Here is a 21055-nt window from a genome sequence, read left to right as displayed (position 1 = left end):
CAAATAGGCAAAAGGGCTGCATGTTGGCCTCGAAGCAAGAGCTGCGCTTCCTGAGGGCAATAATAATAATAATAATAATAATAATAATAATAATAATAATAATAATAATAATAATAATAATAATAATAATAATAATAAATAAATACATTCACAACAGCTGCTGTCTTCTCTTGGGGTCTCTCTACAATAAACATCTCGGGAAATAGGGGTGATTTAGCACAAATAGGCAGCTATGCTTGGGTGCATGGTACAGAAAGTGTGCCCAAGGGTCATGTCTAGAGCCATGTTACAAGTGTGTCTTGCTCTGAGGAATTAACCCCCCTTGGGCAGTAATTGGGTTCGAAGCAGCAGGCCAGGTAAAGACTTCTGTGAAATGAAGCACTGGACCACGTATAATACTGTTGTAAGCAAAATATGCGTTTATCATGGGATTCAGACTCCCAGTAATGGGGGTGTATTCTTGGGATAGCTCAAAACATCTTTGGTGGAGGGGTGCAACCTCTCTGGTGCTTACTTAACTGACAGGGGACAGCAAACTTGCTCAGTAACAAATGCTGGGACAGACAGCATTAGCCCTAATTTACTTTATACACTGCTTCAGTAGCTTGTGTTTGTGAAGTAGTTAATAAATCTGCAAATCATTTGTTTAGGAAATTTTTGCATTCAATTATTTCCAAAAATCCCATCTAGAGGATTCCCCCCCCCCCAAAAAAACACATCTAGAGGGTTCTGTGGCTGCTACTCATGTTTATAATTTCCTCAATAACACAACAATACAGTAATATACCGTACTCCTACGTGAGAGTATCCACTTTGCAGGAGTAGTATCCTCTCTACAGCCATGGTGCAGTGACCATATTCTCAGTGAGAGGAGAACAGAGTATTAGTAATCTGCCCAATATGATATCCTCTGAACTGCTGCAGATTTCAAGGGCAGAGAAGCATGACAGAAACTGCACATGTAACCTAGCACTAATATTTTCCAAAATAAACAGATGCAATTGCGTTCTAAAGTGCTTTAAAATTCTTGAGCCAAAGAAGTCAAATTCTATGTCAGTGTAAACAAAACATGAACATATTTCAGGGGTAAGTGCAATGTACTCCTGATACATCCACCATGCTCTGAAAGTCCAAACAAGTTTCACAGTAGGCTAGTGTTCTTGAGATGAGTTTCAAAATGTTGTAAAAGACTAATTGCAGCACCTTTAACTGCAATGTTAGAGATATAACGTCTCTATATTTAATAAATTGGTGGTGCAACAAATTACAGCCCATGGGTATGTGGGAAGTGCGTGGGTTGCAGTAGAGATTTACATTACAAAGCTGTCAGTAGGTTAACTATCAGTTGCCAAGTTTCACTTTGGGATGGCCTGTTCCTTCAGACAATTTAGAAAGATTTATGGGTATTGTTTGCTTTAATTATAGAACCCCCAACAACGAGATTACAGGAAAGAGTGTAACTTTCAATGGAAAGGAATACTTTCTGGGACTTTATGCTGACCGTATTGTTTTATATTCATCAGACCCGGCAAATGCTAGAAGGTTATTGAGTATAGAATTGGAGATATTTTTTAAATGTCTCTCGACTTAAGGTAAATTTTCAAAAATTGGAAGTACAGTAATGTTCTTTCATACTCCCCTGCAAATTTGGGAAACCTCCCAACATTTTACTAATCCCAATAGCTAGAAAAAGTTTCAGGTATTCAGATTACTTACTATAATTTAAACAAATCATATCAGACAAATTATAGCAAAGTATGGAAAATAAATATGGGCATATGACACTGGAACAAAATGAAACTTTCTCTTATGGAACTAAACTAAAATGGCACTTGTTCCAAAAGTATTATTTTAATTCCAAACATTACCAGTTTGGATCCTACCAGGCCATATGTCCAAATGGCGAACAAAACTTAAAATTCATATTTCAATCAGACATGTTGTTGTTGTTGTTGTTTAGTTGTTTAGTCGTGTCCGACTCTTCGTGACCCCATGGACCATAGCACGCCAGGCACTCCTGTCTTCCACTGCCTCCCGCAGTTTGGTCAAACTCATGTTGGTAGCTTCGAGAACACTGTCTAACCATCTTGTCCTCTGTCGTCCCCTTCTCCTAGTGCCCTCAATATCACACATTAAAATAACCTCCTTTGCTGTATCTTCACCCAACCATTGATTACAATGCATGTCAACTCAGCAACATGACAGATCTAATGTCTGGCGGCAATAAGGGAACTCAATGGAGCACATTAGAGAACTGGGAAATAGATGGTGCCCGCATAAAAGTAATAACTTCTTTTTTAAAAAATAAAATAAATTCTGCTCTTTACACTGGCTTACAAATCCATTTACACTCAACTTTCAATATTTGGACAAAATGAGAATAGGTTCTAATCCAAGGCCTCCCAAAATAAATATAGAGCTTATAATTATAGATATGTGGAAATAAAACAGTTGTATTATTTGAAATATTTTTACAAAGATGGACAACCACTTACCACTAATGAGATGCAAATTCAATTGGGAAATATTCAGATACCATGGTTATTAGGCTACCAGTTAAGGTTAAAAACAAAGCCAAGTGTAAAAGTTAATTAACCTTTGTTGTGTTGGCTTACGTAGAGATAAACCACAGGTGTGACACAGAGGTTGAAAGGACAAATCACATTTGCAAATGTGTGTTTCCTCCTTCAACTGAGGGTTTAGTTCTGTTGTAAGCCAAAAAATGAGTTAGCCAATAAAACTCAGAGACAAGAGGAGTTAGGAGTCCATTATGTTTATTGCAAAGCAATAAGGTTACAGTCGAATCTTTTCGGAATACTGCAACCCCGCCCAAAGGTCGGGCAGGAATTTATAACATTTCAGACAAAGGATTTTGATTTAACCAATCACACAAAGCATTACATCATTTAACATTTTAATATTCATCATTATCTCATTTCATATTTAATACGTATATCATTACCTAATCTAATACGCATGTGCAATAAGCATTGCTAACTAGGCCAAGGATTGCTAACTAGGCCTTTGATTCTCAATAATATGTTACATTGTGAGATAGTATGCGTGTTGGGAACCTGTGTTACGTGTATTATGTAACAATTTGTGTTCTAGCTTATGAATTATATCTTTGTGATTTGCGTGTTAGCTGACCTTCTGCTCTGGTAAAAGAATGGCATCTTGCTAGATCATCATTTTCTTAAAGCAACAAGTTCCCATAATTCACTATTATAAGCATATTCTAGGATTTATAGGGATTTACATTATCACCTTAATCGGGGCCCTTTGGGGCCCTGCTACAGTTCTAAAGAAAGTACGGTAACAGTATTTTAGGGAAGTTAGAGTTCAGAATGGCAGTTAGGAGTTAAGAAACAGAGTTACTAAGCAGTGGCTGGAGAGAGAGAGTCAAAAAGCAGGATGCTGATCTCTGTTTTGAATCCAGTGCTGTGGCTTTGGGAGATGCCAGAACCCCATGGAATGTAATGCTGGAGATCCCTCCATTGGATTTAGGTTGTATATATTTGTAAATAAACCATATATCATAAAGACATCACAGTCTCTGCTGTGCCTCATTGCCCAAAAGGGAAAACAGACCCTGGGTTAAAGCATGCCTGCAATCCCTGTTTGGCTATTGGGGTAGTGTGTAACAATACTTTAAAAATACTTCACCTTTAATTCACCATATCTTCTTTGACTTTGCTCACTCCTACATATCAAAGCGTGAGGAAAAGATACACCTGAAGCCAGAGGCATTTAACATATCTTTAGTATTTCAACAGTACAGTAATACAGCATTTTGCATGTTTGGCAATATTACTATTACTAAATGTTTATCACCAACAGGGACAAATGAACACAGCTAATTAATACATACTGTTGTGATCCAGAGGGCTGACTGAAAAGACTGCCTTGGGAAGGGCAGAGATTTCATGGATTAGTGAAGAGGAACAGTGGAATACTGTATGAAGAAGTAATTTAGGAGAGATCAAAGAAGTCAAGCTAGATTTGTTTAGGGATAAAGAACAGGAATGTGTGGAAGAGGTAGAAAGAAGAGAAACTCTGGTGGATTAAAGTAAAAAATAAAATAAAAATATGCAGGTGTTATGGAAATCACCGGGGGGACGGACATCTTTATTATAAATATTATGCATAAATGTATCATTTCGACTTGACAGCTCAGGGAAGTTACCTAGTTTTAAAAATCATATAAAATCAACTCGTTTTCTCCATTCCAACACTATTTTGCCCATGAAAAGGGACTCCAAGAAGTGCCCAGAGGTACTTTGCTGAGCTGATTGTTGGCCAAACCTAATCCCCATAATCAGACCCACCCAGGTGACAGAGGATGCAAAGCCAGGCCCTTATTGTTCTTTTTCTGTGGATACTCAAGAAGTTCCTCCCGGTACTTATCACACATTTACTTTTGCCCTGAACCATTACCCTTATGTTAATCTTGTTTACCAGTATGTTAATATTGTTTGTACCTCCCCTTTTCTGACATTTAGCTATGTAACAGTGATGTAGGAATCACGCTTTTGAAATGCATTATGGGATTCAGGTGGGAAGTTTTAAAAGTTCTTGTAACCCTGTTCTCAGTGTTCAGTCTTGGCTTGAACCTGCTGCGCAGTAATAAACTTTGCTGTTTTGCTCGTAACCCGTAACACAGGTAATCCTGAAAATTGAAGCAGCGTAAATCCTGAAAGCATAGTCAAAGGTGGTACATAAACAGTGAAATCTATGGAGGCCTAACCACACCCTCTGCTGGTTATTGCAGGTATTCTTGTATTCTTAGAGACTAATTTACTACTGTTATTTGTCCAGGGCTGGATTCAGAATTCCTGTGAGCAAAACTCATGGGATGCTTTTGTCAGAGGAAGGGTGTTCTGGAAGGTTGGTGCCCTCTCCCAAACATTGTGGGATGAGGGTTGCAGGCAGTGGCAGCTGGTAACATTTTGACTTGGTAGGGCTACAGTGTTTAACCTTGCTGTCTTCATCACAATAGGGCTTGTGAAGCACTTACTTAGGAAAGTATACAGTTACACATGTGCAGAATCAATGGCGGAGGAAGAGGGGGGCGGGGGGAGCACAGCACCCCCGGCAGCATGATCCTGGTGGGGTGCCATAGTGGCTGCCTCCCCGCCCATGCTGGGAGCCACGCCCCCACAGGCGGCACTCCACACCCCAGTACATGCGCTAGCCATGTCCCAACCTGCTCTCCGCTCCCCCCCCCCCCCCCGGTGCTGGAGCATGAAGCTCCGCCACTGTGCAGAATGCTATTGTCTCTCCCTTTCTTTGCACAACTACTGACAGAGAAAGAGCTTCCAAGTAAGAGGGCCCAGGTTTGATTTTCAGACAAGTATGACTCACATTGCATCCTTCCTTCTACACACCTGAAAGAAATCTAAATGACAAGAAAAAGACATATATATTGATTGATTTATTTACACAAAAATAACTTCTTCACAGCAAAACCAAATGATGGAAAAGATGGGAGGATGCAATGTGAAATAGTTATTTGTCTTTCTAGTTACTCATCTTATTTCAAGCTCAGCAGTTAAGTTCCATGGCCTTTGTCCATTGACACCCTTTGAAAATTTTATTTTGAATACAACTGTGCATTCCAAAAAAATTGGATGATGCTCAGCAACCAAGCAATTGTGAGAAACAGTCCTAGGTGCCAGCACTGAAGTGGTGGACTGGAACAATTTATGGGCCAAAAACCCTTTAAAATCAGTGTTAATTTGCAAAAGGGAGAATTATTTTAAGTTAATTTATACTTAATTTGTGGAAATAAGTGATTACAAATCAGCATGTACAATGCAATCCAAGCATGGATTTATTAAAAATATGTAAAGAAGATCAGTTCAATTTACTTCATACCATAAGCAACTCATCATTTTTCTCCTGGTGGCAGCAGTTACTCATAGCACGAAACTGGAAAGGACTTGAACACTTACATATCACATGATGGCGACAGAATGTATAGATTATTGCCGTAGCTGAAAAATTGACAAAAAGGGTGCATGCCTTGAACAACACACCCGATGCAGATGATTTTTTTGAAATATGGTGCCCCTTTATAAATATTTGAATGAACACTTGGAAGACTGGCACCCACCAGCTTATGGTACAATCTGACACATTACTACTCTTCTGTTCCAGGTGGGTGGAACTGGAGAAAACTAAATGTTTGGTTCCTATTTTGTTGCAAATCAATAAAAATATTTTATATGTGTAAAGAATGACATCATACCTCTTATTTAGAAATTAAGCCATACACATGACAAATGTTTGAATTCTTGTATTGTTTACACTTACCGGTAGACATCCATTGCCAAGAAGCTAAACACACAAAAAACTTTTAAAATGTGAGGAACAGTTGCATGCAGTTTTGCTCCCCTGCAATCAGCTGAACTATTTATTATACAAATTACTTTCTTCCCCCCCTCCAAATTAAATTAACAGCCAATAGACCAGGGGTTCCCAACAAAATTTTCTCGAGGACCCCTCATCAAGCCGCTATTGTGACAAGGACCATAGCTGCCAAGTTTTCCCTTTTCTCGCGAGGAAGCCTATTCAGCATAAGGGAAAATCCCTTAAAATAAGGGATAACTTGGCAGCTATGACAAGGACCCCCATTAATTCCTAATCCTAAATCTAATTCCTAATTCCTAATCTAATTTTTCCAGTAAGCTTAACACTGATCTTGGAAGGGTTAGGTTCAAGGGACGCCGACGATTTAGGTTCAATGGACACTGACAAGATCGGTTCGAGAGTCACTGACTTACTTGCTTGAACATCAAATGCATTATCTTCCTCTTCATCTGTAGGCCTTTGTCGTTTTAACGAACCACTTTTTAACCAACGGTCCATTTTTAGCTACGTGAACTGTAGCTTCCGCGAAAAACAACGCTTTGTTTACAAACACTACTGTTTTGCAAAGAGGCAGCACGCGCCAGGGAGGAGGGAGGGGAATGGAGAAGACAGGGTACCTGCGCAGTAGCGCACAAATGAAGCCGACGAGCGCAAAGCATCTTGGGGAGGTGAGCGTTAGTAGAATGCTAAATCTGTTATCATACGAAATATATTTAATATATTTTTTATTCTAATAGCATCTTGCGGACCCCTCTGGCATAGCTCGCGGACCCCTGGGGGTCCCCGGACCACCTGTTGGGAACCACTGCAATAGACAAACAAATTATTGCTGTGGGCTTCCTATAGGCATCTGGTTGGCCGCTATTAAAAAAACAGAAAGCTGAGCTAGATGCTCCTTCAGTCTGATCCAGCAGGGTTCTTAGACAGTTCTGAACAGGACAGGCAAGGACAGGCAATGAGATATGGAAAACACAAACAGCATTCTTCTTCTTTTCTGGGACATTGTGGCCAATGAATTCGGACATATCCACATTTGAAGTTATATACCGCAAGAATACTGACCATAGGAGACCATTGGACTGGAGATGGGACAGTGACTTTGTAAATTAAAGTCACTAGGTGGCACTATGGCATTGTTTTCACTTATTGTGTAGAGAGTGTTTGTCTAAGCCTAGGTATAGGTAGGCAAAGTAAGCCCGGGGGCCGGATCCGGCCCAATCGCCTTCTAAATCCGGCCTGCGGACGGTCCGGGAATCAGCGTGTTTTTACATGAGTAGAATGTGTGCTTTTATTTAAAATGCATCTCTGGGTTATTTGTGGGGCATAGGAATTCGTTCACCCCCCCCCCCCAGGTCTGAAGGAGAGTGGAGCGGCCCCCTGCTGAAAAAGTGTGCTGACCCCTGGTCTAAGGCTGATAGTACCATGTGACTGTATTCCTGTGACCCTCTTAGGAATTCTGCTTTTTAAAATACAATGAGGTATGTCCTCTTATGCAACTAGGAAAAGGTTGTACAAAGGTTCCTATCATATGGGGGAAATTAGTCAAGGCAAAATTTTGTTGGGGAAAGAATAGATATGCTGATACCGGCAGTGAGAACATGAGGAAATAAAGCACTCCACTATTCTGCAATTACATTAATCAATAGTTTGAGAACAAATGTTACGCATTCATTTTTCACTTACAGTGGTGCCTCGCTTAACGAATGCCCTGCTTAACGAAATTTCCGCTTAACAAAAGGATTTTTTGAGCGGAGCTTGCCTCGCTAGACGAATGCGTTTTACAAAAAATTCATCTAGCGAATCGCGGTTTCCCATAGGAATGCATTGAAATTCAATTAATGCATTCCTATGGGCAAAAAAAAGTCGAAAAAAATTCAGTGCATTCCTATGGGATTCGCTAGACGAATTTTTCGCTATAAGAAAAGACCCGTGGAATGAATTAATTTCGTCTAGCGAGGCACCACTGTACATGCTTACTTACATGCTGCTTTCAAAGCAAACCCACATTGTTTTAAAAAGCCACTACATTTGAGGTGGTTGGAGAAGAGGAAGTTCACCACTCAGAGGCAATGACTCCTCCAAAGTTTGGGGGAATGGTTGCTTTTCATTTACACAAGGTACCTACTCCAGTTCCTCCATCTTGGATTGAAGACATTGATGTTATTTTTAAGCAGTTTCCCCTAATATATTTTGTTCACTTTTAAATAGATGTCAGTTGTTTGCCAAAGCAAATAATAATAATAATAATAATAATAATAATAATAATAATAATAACAACAACAACACTAGAGAATAATAATGGTATCTGGGATTAATTTATAGATTAGCCAAAAATAATCTGGTCTGAAAACTGACATAAAAACAATGGAGAAAAATGTAAAAGTTTTGCATTTAGGCAAAATATAATTATGAAAACTTGAATGTAGACTTCTAGAACTGAGTGCATGTGAAAATGATCTTGGAATGGTAACCAATCACAAGCTGAACATAGTAGCAATGTGAAATTGGCTGAAAAAAAGGATAATGGGATCTTAGACTGTATTAATAGAAACATTGTTTCCAAGTAAACGAGAGGGAATAATTATACTTTGCTCTGCATGAGTCAGAATACACCTGTGTCCAGTACTGGGCACCATAGTTAAGAGGGATATATTTTATTTTATTATTTTATTAATTAAATGTATATATCACCCTTCACCCAAAGATCACAAGATAAAAATACAGGATAAAAACACAAATAAAGCAAAACATACACACAAAGCAAAGCAAAACAAAACATACACACCTCAACACATTCAAAAGGCTGCAGAATATTAAACAGCCAAGGGCCTGGTTGATGAGGAACGGTTTCACCTGACGCCTAAAGATATATAGTGAAGGGACCAGGCAATTTTCTGTGGGGAGAGCATTCCACAAACAGGGAGTCACTGCAGAAAAAGTCCGTTCTCATGTTGCCACCCTCTGGACCTCTTGTGGAGGCACACAAAGGGCCTTAGATTATCATCACAGAGCCTGGGTTGGTTTATATGAAAGGTGGTCCCCGAGATATTGTGGATGGGGAACCTGCGACCCTCCAGATCTTGCTGGACTACAACTCCCATTATCCCTGATGGGCCATGGTGGCTGGGCCTTATGGGAGTTTGAGTAAAAACATTTGGAGGGCCATAGTTCTCCATTCCTGACAGAGACAAATCTGAACAGACTCAGAGGAGGGCACAAGGGAGCACTCCTCAGATCCAGGAAGGATGGTCAGATAGAAGAAAAGAAGACTTGTCCTCTACTGGACTAGGGCTATTTTAGATCTTAAATTTCCATGTGGGCTTAATTTATAGGAAGATGCCTTTCCAAATGTAATCCTATGCACATTTACTTGGTTTTCAGACATCTAGTAGTTGAAATCAGTGGTGCTTAGTTCCAAGAAGGTATTCACAGGGCTGGCCTTACACAAGGATGATATTACACTAAGACAATTCCCTAAGTGCCTGCACAACATACCCCATGTTACTGTTTTCAGATGCAGTAGGCATACATCTTATTGTACATAGAATGTGGTTTACGTTGCAAATCACAGGTCTATAATTGTAAATTATAATCCAGGTCTTGTAAATGGTAAGGTTTGTTCTTGGCTACTGCTTGTGTTTCATATGGAGAGAAACAAACCATGATCCTGAGTTTAAACATAATGATAAGCCAGACTATAGCCGATTTCCTTGCTGGTGTGGCACCAGTAAGAACAGGAGAGGTGTGAAGTGCCTGCTATTGAGGAGTGGGCACTGGCACAATAAGCTATACAGTAGTTTATTGACACCATGGTTTAATGAGACATGCAAACCAGGCCAATCAGTAAAGGCTTCAGTCAAAACACTGGGCAGACCGAGAAAACATTTGTGTGGTTTTGTATTTCCCATTTCTAGGCAGTAATGCCCCTTATCTTTTTTTAGCTTATCGATTGTAAGCTTTGCAAAGTGCATGCCTAGTGGGGAAAATACTGGAACAGAAAATTTAAAGCATATGGTGGAACAATTGTTGCCGGTATTAGCACTAGTTTCCTCTTGGAACACTTCCTTTGCAATTTCAGCTGAATTCCACCCACATTCGAAACAAAATAAAAAAAATTCCTTCCAGTAGCACCTTAGAGACCAACTTAGTTTGCCATTGGTATGAGCTTTCGTGTGCATGCACACTTCTTCAGATACACTGAAACAGAAGTCACCAGACCCTTATATATAGTGAGAGGGTAGGGAGGGGAGGGGTATTACTCAGAAGGGTGGTGGGAATGGGTGGTTGGCTGATAGGTGTGGTAAACCTGTTGACGACTGTTAATGACTGCAATTGGTCTTACAGGAAAAAGCAAGGGGTGAGATGGCTAAAAATAGCTTTATAATGTACAATGAGATAAGAATCCAATGTCTCTATTCAGACCAGGTCTCTCCCATGGTTTTAAGTTTGGTAATAAGTTGCAATTCAGCAACTTCTCTTTCCAGTCTGTTTCTGAAATTCTTTTGTAATAATTTTTAAATTTTTTATTTATTTTGTTTCAACTACGGCAGACCAACACGGCTTCCTACCTGTAACTCCACCCACATTGTCGGAGTTGCATCTTAAACAAAAGTTGAAGTAGTACTATCTGCTGCAATTCAACTTTTGTATTTACATATTTTCATAGAATAAAATAATAATTCTCACAAACTGCAGTGTATTGGAAAACATGACAAAATATGATCTTCCAGATTAGATAAATAGATTAATTAGAACAAAATCACAACTTTGTTCTTAAGTGACTGTATGGAAAATATTTGTTGCGCTCCAATAGGAGCAGGGAATGGGGCCACCATTTCTTGGCTGAAGCAGATGCAGCCCTGGACTAGGAATGGCAGAGAAATCACACAATTCCATAGAATTAAGTAGTTAAAAACAACTTACCGTAACTTTCATTTTTAAAGAGTAAGCGTTTGGGTCTGAGAGTTCCTTAATGCAGAGTGCTAGGGGTGGGGGAAGGGAAGGAACGTGAAGATGAACAAGAAATCATTCATAAATTTAATTCGCCTTTAATTCACCTAGCAATTATGGTAACAAATCTCATGGGTAGTTCAGTGAACTTTGTTCAAATGAACAAGTTCATTCCAAGGCCTGGTTGCAGGTCTGCTTGTAATTCCTTATAAGTCACTGTAAAATAATAGAGTTACTAAAATGCTTTTTGAGAACAACGGCAAATAGTTATCCAAAACACATTATTAAGGTCTACATCCTTTATTAATCACAGCACTCAAAAGACTCAATGCATTTTCTCAGGGACACTTTATTTTTGTTCGTTATATTTAGAAATCACAAGCTTGGTTGATGTTTTCAAATAGCAATTTCCTCCCTTGTTATTAGTAGCTAAGGTTTGATTTATCACATCTATTATTTGACTTTGATTTGCCTTGACATGGTAGCAGAAGTTAAATTGCTATGTTTTCTTATTCTTACGAGTGTAACAGCCCTTTTATTGGAAGTTCAATAGCATGTGAGCTAGCTAGACTAACAAAATTCAACTTGATACCCAATTTGGCTTTAGGATTTTCACTTGCGTTTTACTGAAAAAAGCTTAAGGCATTCCCATTGTTGGCAGTAACTGATTGCACATCCACTGAGGCACAATTGCACACATGTACAATATACTGTATAAAGATTAGCAAGCTGGGAGGCAGTGATTGGACAAAATGTGCCTTATTAAAGTAGAAGCAACTTATAACTAGAATTGATTTTTCTTTTAAACAAATGTAGCTTAATATTCAGCCAACTGTTTTTATATATAAATTTATAAAAGTTCCACATCCCATGTATTATAGTATAATTTGGAACAATCTAATAGTATTGTCCTAGCTTTCTGCTCTCTCACATTTAGCTTTATTTACAAGACCCAGCCATTCACAACTAGGAGGAAACAACCATGTGAAATAGGTTATAGCTCAAGGCCTTTTGCATACATGAATTACAATGAAAGAGAAAGACTGTTTCCTACCTTCTAGTTCCTTTCAATTTTACAGCAATTTGGAGATGCGCTTCTAATTTATTCAGTATTTTCAAATAGAAAAGTAAGATTGTTTTATCTACCCTTTTCATTTAGCGCGGTTTCAAAATGGAGGTCGAGACCCAACATAGCTTTATACAAGAGCATTCTCTTTCAAATCGGTCGCATTTGCATAAAATGTTTGCAGAATCCGAGCCTGAGATACTATGGAGAGCAACTTTTGCATTATTTTAAAGGCCAGGTAGAGCAAATTTTGTTATGCAGCCAACCATCTGAAAGGTCACCACACAGCATGTGAACCATCATACCAAACAAGAATTAGTACCAACGTTTCACTGATGTTTTAATTTCTTATATGAACCAACTGGAATATCTAGCTACAGGTCAGGATCACATGATCAGCAGAGAGATGAAGCAGCACATGCAACATTCGAGACTGCTTCCATATAGTGCTAATAAATGAGATCAACCATAAGACTGCTCTAAACCCAGCTCAGGACACCTGCCTATTCTGTTTGCCCTCCACCTCAAACAAGGGCAGTATGGGTGCTGTGGCCTGGGCTCTGTGGCTACAGAGTATGTCAGTTTAAGGTGATACTGTATAATGATAGGATTGCCATAGTAAAAATTCAAAAATATACAGAGTCTGGTGGAGCAGGGTGTTACAAAATAAAGGAGATCCATTCTGTTCTATGGTACTGCTGTGATCTGAAATCAAACAACTATTTTTTTTTATAAAGGGGCATCTGGCAACCCTAGTGCAAAGTGAGATATTTTAAAATCTGTGTTGCATTTCTCTTTTAAATGTGCAATAAAAATAATTTTAACATTACTTCTGCCAAAATGAACCTAAGTACAAGGCTTCTTGATCTCTGTTCATGGCGTACTTAAAAAAAAAAATCAAGTTATCATTCTCAATGTTTTTGGTGATCAGGAGCACAAACATTTAAAACGGAGGTGAAACTCGTGGTTGCTTTAAACATTAATATTCAACAGAACGTCAAACTGAAAATTACAAAACCCCAAAATATATAGTAACTACATAATTATAGATACAACATTATAGCTACAGAAGGCATGCTCATCAACAATCCATCATAAAATTACAAAATAAAATAATAAGAAAATTCCTTTACAGATCAAGCTAACTTAATAAGAGCAGACAAAAGTGATGTACTGAACCAGCCAGTAACCAGGTTTAAAACTCATGCCTCCCTTTTAGAAGTTTCAAGCACTGCTATAGTGGAACACAAAAGGCATTTGGAGTGCACATGGAAAACTGTGTTTAGACATAACAGAGGGTTCCCCCCCCCCCAATTAGACACAAAACATGTAAAATTGCTTACTGTCCCATTGTAAGACTTGCTCTGTCAGCACATAAATCCTCAGGCCAAGAAATCCAAGTATAGTGGTACCTCTAGTTACGAACTTAATTTGTTCCGGAGGTCCGTTCTTAACCTGAAACTGTTCTTAACTAGAGGCGTGCTTTCGCTAATGGGGCCTCTTGCTGCCGCTGTGCACGATTTCCGTTCTCATCCTGGGGCAAAGTTCTCAGCTCGAGGTCACTCTTCCCGGTTAGCGGAGTTTGTAACCTGAAGCGTTTGTAAACTGAGGTGTTTGTAACTCGAGGGACCACTGTAGTTGGGAGGGTGAGCAAGTGTGTTTCTGAATCCTTAGTTTCAAAAGCTGTTTCGCCTCCACCAAAACGACTTCCTATACCCTGGAGAACTGCAAGAATAATCCCTGGCGGTGCGGTGTGAGAAACTGTAGCTGGGGTGGGGGTGGGGGGTAGAAAGGGCAACGCTAATGTGGAAAGATCTGTGCACAGGCAGCTAAGGAGCTCTTTGGATCCTAACCTTAGGCTGAAGTATACCAACAGCTATGCCAACATAACTCTACAACTAACTGCTTTGCCAACATTGCAGGCCGGCCAGCCAATGGAACTAAATGGGATTGGTGCACCAGAGGTCAAAATGCAAAAGAGTCTTCTCCAAGAAGGGTTGGGAAGAAAGAGGAGATCCAACCCAAAAGACATACCCAGCCTGCTAATTAAACAGGTGTGCCAGATATGCACTCTCTCTCTCCCTCCCTCTCTCTCTTATCACATAGATAGAGACAGGTAAAAAAGTTTAGCTGCCTAACACTGGCCACTTAGCAGAGAGGGGACATCCCTAGAAGAAGCACTACCAGTGTAGTTAACATGTCATTCTTCTGAAGGAAAAGCGTGATATAAAAACAATTCTTTTTCTTACCAATTCACATTAAGATGGATATCCTTTCAAATGCCCCCAAACCTTCCCTTGTGAAGTTTAACATTCAGAACACCGTTTTCACAATTTAACTTTCACTGCCATTGCACTTTTGTTTTCTGCACAGCTAAGGCCTTAATATTGGTACACTCTGCATCATACACCACTAGCATATCCTGCACACACCTTTAGTGGAATGCACTAGAGCCCTGGAGACTGCTTTCTGAAGATATAAGGCTGGATCCATAGTTGCCCCTCTGGGAACAGAAAGGCTCCTTCCTTTTAGAGAGGGAACTGGGATCCAGCGGATGCTGCCCATGAAGGAAGGGGTGGTGGTGATTCTCGCCAATTCCCTCTTTTGTCTTCTGCCCCAAAGCTACTTCCCACCCTGTTTCAGAGAATTCCAAAACACTCTGGACAGGTTTTCAGGGGACAAAGAAGACTGCAGGGGGGAGGGAGATTAGCAAAAATTGCCTTCCGACCCGCTTCCTCCAATACAAGCATAACTGTTGACTGCGAGCCTCAATCAAGCCTTTAATTTCATTATCAACTAACAGATTATACCATTAATTTAAAAAAATAGACATTATATTCCAGTTTTACAGTACAAATGTATATTTATACCAGTTGCTGGAAATGGCAGGGGGTTTCCCACAGCCATCTGGTTGGGCACCAGGAGAAGAGGATGCTAGACTAGATTAAGGTTACCAGATGTCCCCGTTTCCCGGGGACACCCCCCAGATTTACAAATCAGTCCCCATACAAAATCCCATCATTCCGACTTATGTTGAAAAGTGTCCCTGGATTCATTGGAAAAAATCTGGTAACCTTAGATAGGATGGGCCACTGGCCTAATCCAGTGGGCTCTTATGCTTTATTATATAAGCAATTTCTTCTTGGTAGGGAGAGAATTAGGGATTTTATCCAACTTTTCTCTAGTCTCACATATCATTATGAGAAAGCTTAAGAAATGCTGATTAGAAGGAATCAGCATGCAGTGGATATTTAAAAGGAAAAAAATTACCGACACTGAATAAGAACCAAGTTCCAAACAGATTTCGGCAGGTGTCAGTCATGAGCCCAGTGTTTGTTGTCATTTTCAGTTATGGAATTAACAAAATTTTCAGCTAAAAGGAAAACTAAAAATGCACTGTCGCCACAAGATAGACTGAAGCTCATCTTTTTCATGGGTGAGAGAATATATATCAGATACTCAACTTTTAAGCTCATATGCAAGCTTTTTCAGAGCTTTCTTCATTATTTTTTCCCTTTTCCTTCATAATTTGGTCAAGGAGAAATCAGTTGCTTTATTAAAGCTAAGGCAGTTTTGATACTGAGGCTTATTTTGCTCACTACAAAGAAGAAACCATACTTGCCACTCAGTGGGGAAGTGTAGCTGATAATGGCTCCCTGGACATGATAGTGGTGTTTGCAAATGTGTTGTTTTCATTCTTAGATGTACACTTAAAACTTAATAGTTGTATATCTAAAAAAGAAATGTCTGACATAGCCGTTTACAAGGGATGCAGATGGTACAATTTATTGGCCGTAAAAATTATTTAAAATGCCACTTTTTATTGTTGTGGCAAATGTTTTCTAAAAATCTACTTTCAAGGAATCTACAACTAAAAAGCTGTATATGAAGTAATGGATGCACCCACTCATTACAGCTGCTACAATCTGAAATGTAAGACAAATTAATTAACAACTAGGCTGAGGACTCTGATTTCTGCTGCACCACTCTAATAAAATTACAAAAACTCACTAGGACAATTAAAAATCAGGACAAACAGTAATTAAACCCAAATAAGGTACGTTTCCATAAAATATGGACTTATTGCATGATAGTTGAAGACAACATCTTTGCATGATCAGCCAGAAATACAATATAGTCTTGCTCTAAGTTTACATGGATTGCATACAATTATGTGGGGACTGGAAACTGTAGGGTAGGTAATAAAACTTTTTCTCTTCTTCATTTCCTAAGGTTGGTGGATCGCTGTTCAAAGCATCTCACAAAGGTAACAGTAAGGCAGTTTAACAGTCCGTCATGCTGCCTCATGATATAGTAGCATGAATTCCACTTATGCACCCCTGATTACAGGAAAGTATCTCCTATGCAGAGGTACTTCCTATGTCATTCACTGTACCTCTTCTGAAGGTGCCATGGTACAAGCAGCTTGAAATATTTTTCTCTCTTCAACAATTGTCAGCGAGCTGTCAGCAATTTCTTCTATGTGAAGGATAGCCAGTGCTTAAGTTCCTCTACACCCTGCACTATTCGGGTATAATAAAAGTCCATATTGGTGGCAAAGTCAGTACATACAGGAGATTCTGTGTCACCAAGCGTGCAGTACAGCGCAGTTCCTCCAACACTAAGGAATACAGTTGCTACGCATAATAAGATGAGCAGAACACAGGAGCCACCTCCAACTTCCTCTGTAAAGATAAGATACGTAACACACAGCTGATGAAATCGCAGGCAACCGAACTACTTTTGGACTCTTACAAGATAAAGATGCATGGCTTTATCACTTGTTTCTACAAGACACTCCACCCCCTACATTTACCACCCAGCCTGAGGTTGAGTTCTGGAGGACTCAAAAGCACCTTGCTCACCGTTTTGTGGCACGTGGGTTGGTGTAACAAAGGCATTGCCTTACTATGGGTCAACATGGCTTTGCGTGAAATGGAAACTCTGAGTGAAACTTTGCATGAAATGGAATGTCTGTACTGTGTATGTCGTTGTCTCCCCTCGATAAAAATATAGAAACAAAATGGGAAGAGAACAATTTATAATAATCTATGCCATGAGTAGTTAAAATGTAGGGCAATGCCTAACATCACTGACTACAGTGTTAAGTTTTTTAGTTCTACAGAATTAGGCTAGATGAACACAGCAACTATGGGGTGGGGAGAGAAGAGAGGGACAAAAATATTTTGGCTAAGGTGAAGCCATGGAATCTGGATCTGGTATCAGTCTTATGATGGAATGGGGAAGGACCTAGCAGATATTCAAAGGATGCTATGTAGGGCTATGCAGGTATCAGTTTGCACCAGTGCCTGTTGTGAACAAAAAGCATAAAATGGCTAATTTTCTTTCCCGGAAACACAAGAACTAGTCTGTGTCCATCCTTAAGCAGGAGACATGACGATCCCTTGATTTCAACAGATTTCAAGTATGACTCAGGTGAATACAACTCATAATATGTAATTTGGGGGCAGGGGCGGGGGGTTGTGATAAACAAAAGCAGGGTACCTTGGTCGAATGTGTCTTCCATTTCTAGAAATCTTACTCTTCTTTTAGACTCTCTCCGCTGGATCTGAGCATCACTGTCGTCTCTCTTCTTTAATATTGACACAAGCCCCTCTGCAGGAACACTCTAACAGGAAAGATAAAATAGGTGCTTTTAATGACAGACTATTAAATGACTGGACTGCCTTGCACATCACAATAGAGTAAACTATGGTTTACTGCGGCTGTATAAACATGCTGGCCCCCAGAGAAGAGCTCATATTTATTTGCTCCTCCTTGGTCCTTTTAAGAACAGCATCTTGTCTGGTTCAGGTATCTCCTCCTTACCTATGATCAATAGGCAAATTTTTGTCCTATGGTTACTGATCATGATTAATGAGGAGAGGCCTTACCTTGGTTTAGCTCAGGGACGGACTTTGGTAATTTTTCATAATATGGTGCCCTGTAGGAGTCCCAAATTTGGCGCCCCCAATGGATCTTCTCAATTATTTATCTTCTCGATTTTGCACCCCTCAGCTTACCGGTAGTTCCCTTTACGGGAGTACCGCCTGTACCACCCTAAATCCAGCTCTTAGCTGTACACTGAGCTGTGCTAAAAGGATCAGGGAGGAGCAAAGCAGATGCGAATTTCTCTCTAGGAGTTGGCAAGTTTGTGTGGTCCTGGTAAGCCATGGTTTGGCTTCCCCTTGATGTTCAAATTAGGCCGCTATGTTTGGCTCTATAAACAGTGGTACCTCGAGTTACAAACACCTTGGGTTACAGACTCCACTAACCCGGAAGTAGTACCTCAGGTTAGGAACTTTGCTTCAGGATGAGAACAGAAATCGTGCGGTGGCGGCACGGCAGCAGCGGGAGGCCCCATTAGCTAAAGTGGTACCTCAGGTTAAGAACGGTTTCAGGTTAAGAACGGACCTCTGGAACGAATTAAGTTCTTAACCAGAGGTACCACTGTATTTCATTTGCTACATAATTGCACCAATACATTCCAATAATTATGCAGCATTATATAATTTATATTGCTAAACTATGACATTTGCTTCTAAACTTTGCTATTGTTGGAGCTTATAATTAACATGGATTATTTTGCAATGAATTTCCCCCTAAATCACCATAAACTGTAAAGGTAGTGCTATACTGTGATTACGTAACATATAGTCTGAATAGACATATATGATTTTTCTTAGCTGAAAAGTTGCCTTTATTCAATTTGATTACAATCTCTTTATATATTTATATAGTGTACATCTCTATGCAATTTTAGCATCAGGAGGGCATAGGTTCCTGATTTAAGGGCTCTTGTACCTATTAAGGTAAAAGGTAAAGGGACCCCTGACCATTAGGTCCAGTCGTGACCGACTCTGGGGTTGCGCGCTCATCTCGCATTATTGGCCGAGGGAGCCGGCGTATAGCTTCCAGGTCATGTGGCCAGCATGACAAAGCCGCTTCTGGCAAACCAGAGCAGCACATGGAAACGCCGTTTACCTTCCCGCTGTAGTGGTTCCTATTTATCTACTTGCATTTTGACGTGCTTTCGAACTGCTAGGTTCGCAGGAGCTGGGACCAAGCAACGGGAGCTCACTCCGTCACAGGGATTCGAACCACCGACCTTCTGATCAGCAAGCCTTAGGCTCAGTGGTTTAACCACAGCGCCACCTGGGTCCCTATTGTACCCGGGTCCTTGTACCTATTACAGCTCCACAGCGCCAAATCACAAGGTAACTCTCTGCTGTCTGGAATATGACCACATGAGTATCACAATTCCTTACTGGAAAATGCTAACAACATCACTTCTCATGAATGAAACAATCACAGCTGCCCCTACCACACTGTAACTAACACCAAAGCTCATTATGCAAAGAAATGGCTGAGTTGAAAGTAACTAGTCTCATGATAAAGTGTGAATACAACCCTTCTCAGTTTCCACCCACAAAGCAAATCTTCAGATTTTGCAGTGAGACTTGAGATGGACTCTCTGCCTTGGGCATGTTCAAAAGCTTCCCGACACTTTATTTTGAGACTACATGGTTGGTGAGAGTCATTCCCTGCTTTGATGGTATATCATCCAGCAATAAAAGGAGAATAGTGAGGCAGACTGAGGAAAGAGCGAGACCAGTGAAAAACGCAAGGGCCCACTTTCAGCTGGTTGTGTAGATAAATTCATTCACTGTTTGATTCTTCTGTGACGCATACAGGCTACTGTTGCACAGGTTGGAAGCTAGTTCGCTGCACAAGTCCCCCCCCCCCCCCGCTCAGATGCTGGGAATGTAACAGAGCATTAGAATGGGCGCAATCTTGAAAGCAAAATGCACAATTACAAAGCACATTTTTATAATGTCTCTAATGCATTCTTCTGCTATTAATAGTTTTAGATCTATCTGAAAAGATAAAATCAATAAGCTGAACTTCTAAAAGCACAAGTACCCCGAGCAGAGATGTTAGTAGCTTGTCTCTGAAGAGGGAGAAGTTATTTGTGCTATTTTGGCAAAACCATTAATAATACTTTATGAATTATTCAACATTCAAGGCTGCTGCTGCGCACATGCTACTGCTATTATAATTTTATGTGGTCAAGCTAGAAACAAAACATTGATCGCCGTTTTTTGGATTGTATTATTTAATAATATAAAGCCTAACAGGAAGATTGCGACCTTGAGTATTAGCCGTTGATATGGAGGTAACTGATAATATTAAATACTTCACAATATGTTGTATATTCCAAGCAACTTGCAACATGTATCATTTATCTGAAAATAAACTTTCAGTTCCTAGTAGTTTGCTATTACCCTGCCTTGACTTTGGAATTGCATTGTGCAATGAATGAGCATGGATACAATAGACCACCACAACTTACTGTATATAAATAATGAAGGCTTTGTATATAAATAATGGAGTAAGCCTCCCTGGACATCATGGGACTTACTTCCAAGCAAATAAGGGGTGTGCATATATATCTTGCAGACTGTTTTAATGTATGGACATGCTTTTGGTTTTCCCCACACCATTAGTTTCACACAAAGATTTGCTTTCTGAACATTAAATGTGGACAATAACGAGTGGGGTGTCATTGTACATTACATTATTCTTATCCTGACACAGCATATTTCAATGCTTCATGCTGAACACACATGCGGATCAAGCATGAGGGTGGGTCAAAGGTCAAATTAT

The 21055-nt window shown here is 39.9% G+C and overlaps 1 protein-coding gene across 7 annotated transcripts in view; it reads right to left on the bottom strand.

The window, feature by feature from the left end:
• Positions 1-11651: 11651 nt before the first annotated feature.
• CNST (consortin, connexin sorting protein) overlaps positions 11652-21055 on the bottom strand; it is a 43054-nt gene continuing 33650 nt past the window's right edge. For all 7 annotated transcript variants that reach the window (XM_088666499.1, XM_035108324.3, XM_088666502.1 and 4 more), the window contains 2 exons: positions 17894-18017; positions 11652-17073 (listed from right to left, as the gene is read on the bottom strand). In XM_088666499.1, coding sequence (XP_088522625.1) covers positions 16868-17073; positions 17894-18017 — 330 coding nt within the window. In that variant the 3' untranslated portion in view covers positions 11652-16867. The remainder of the gene's footprint in view (positions 17074-17893; positions 18018-21055) is intronic.

Source organism: Zootoca vivipara, chromosome 3 (assembly GCF_965207765.1).
Source record: "Zootoca vivipara chromosome 3, rZooViv2.hap1.1, whole genome shotgun sequence".
Taxonomy (NCBI): Eukaryota; Metazoa; Chordata; class Lepidosauria; order Squamata; family Lacertidae; genus Zootoca; species Zootoca vivipara.
Note: the sequence above shows the minus strand (reverse complement) of the source record. Positions and strands in the feature narration are given on the sequence as shown.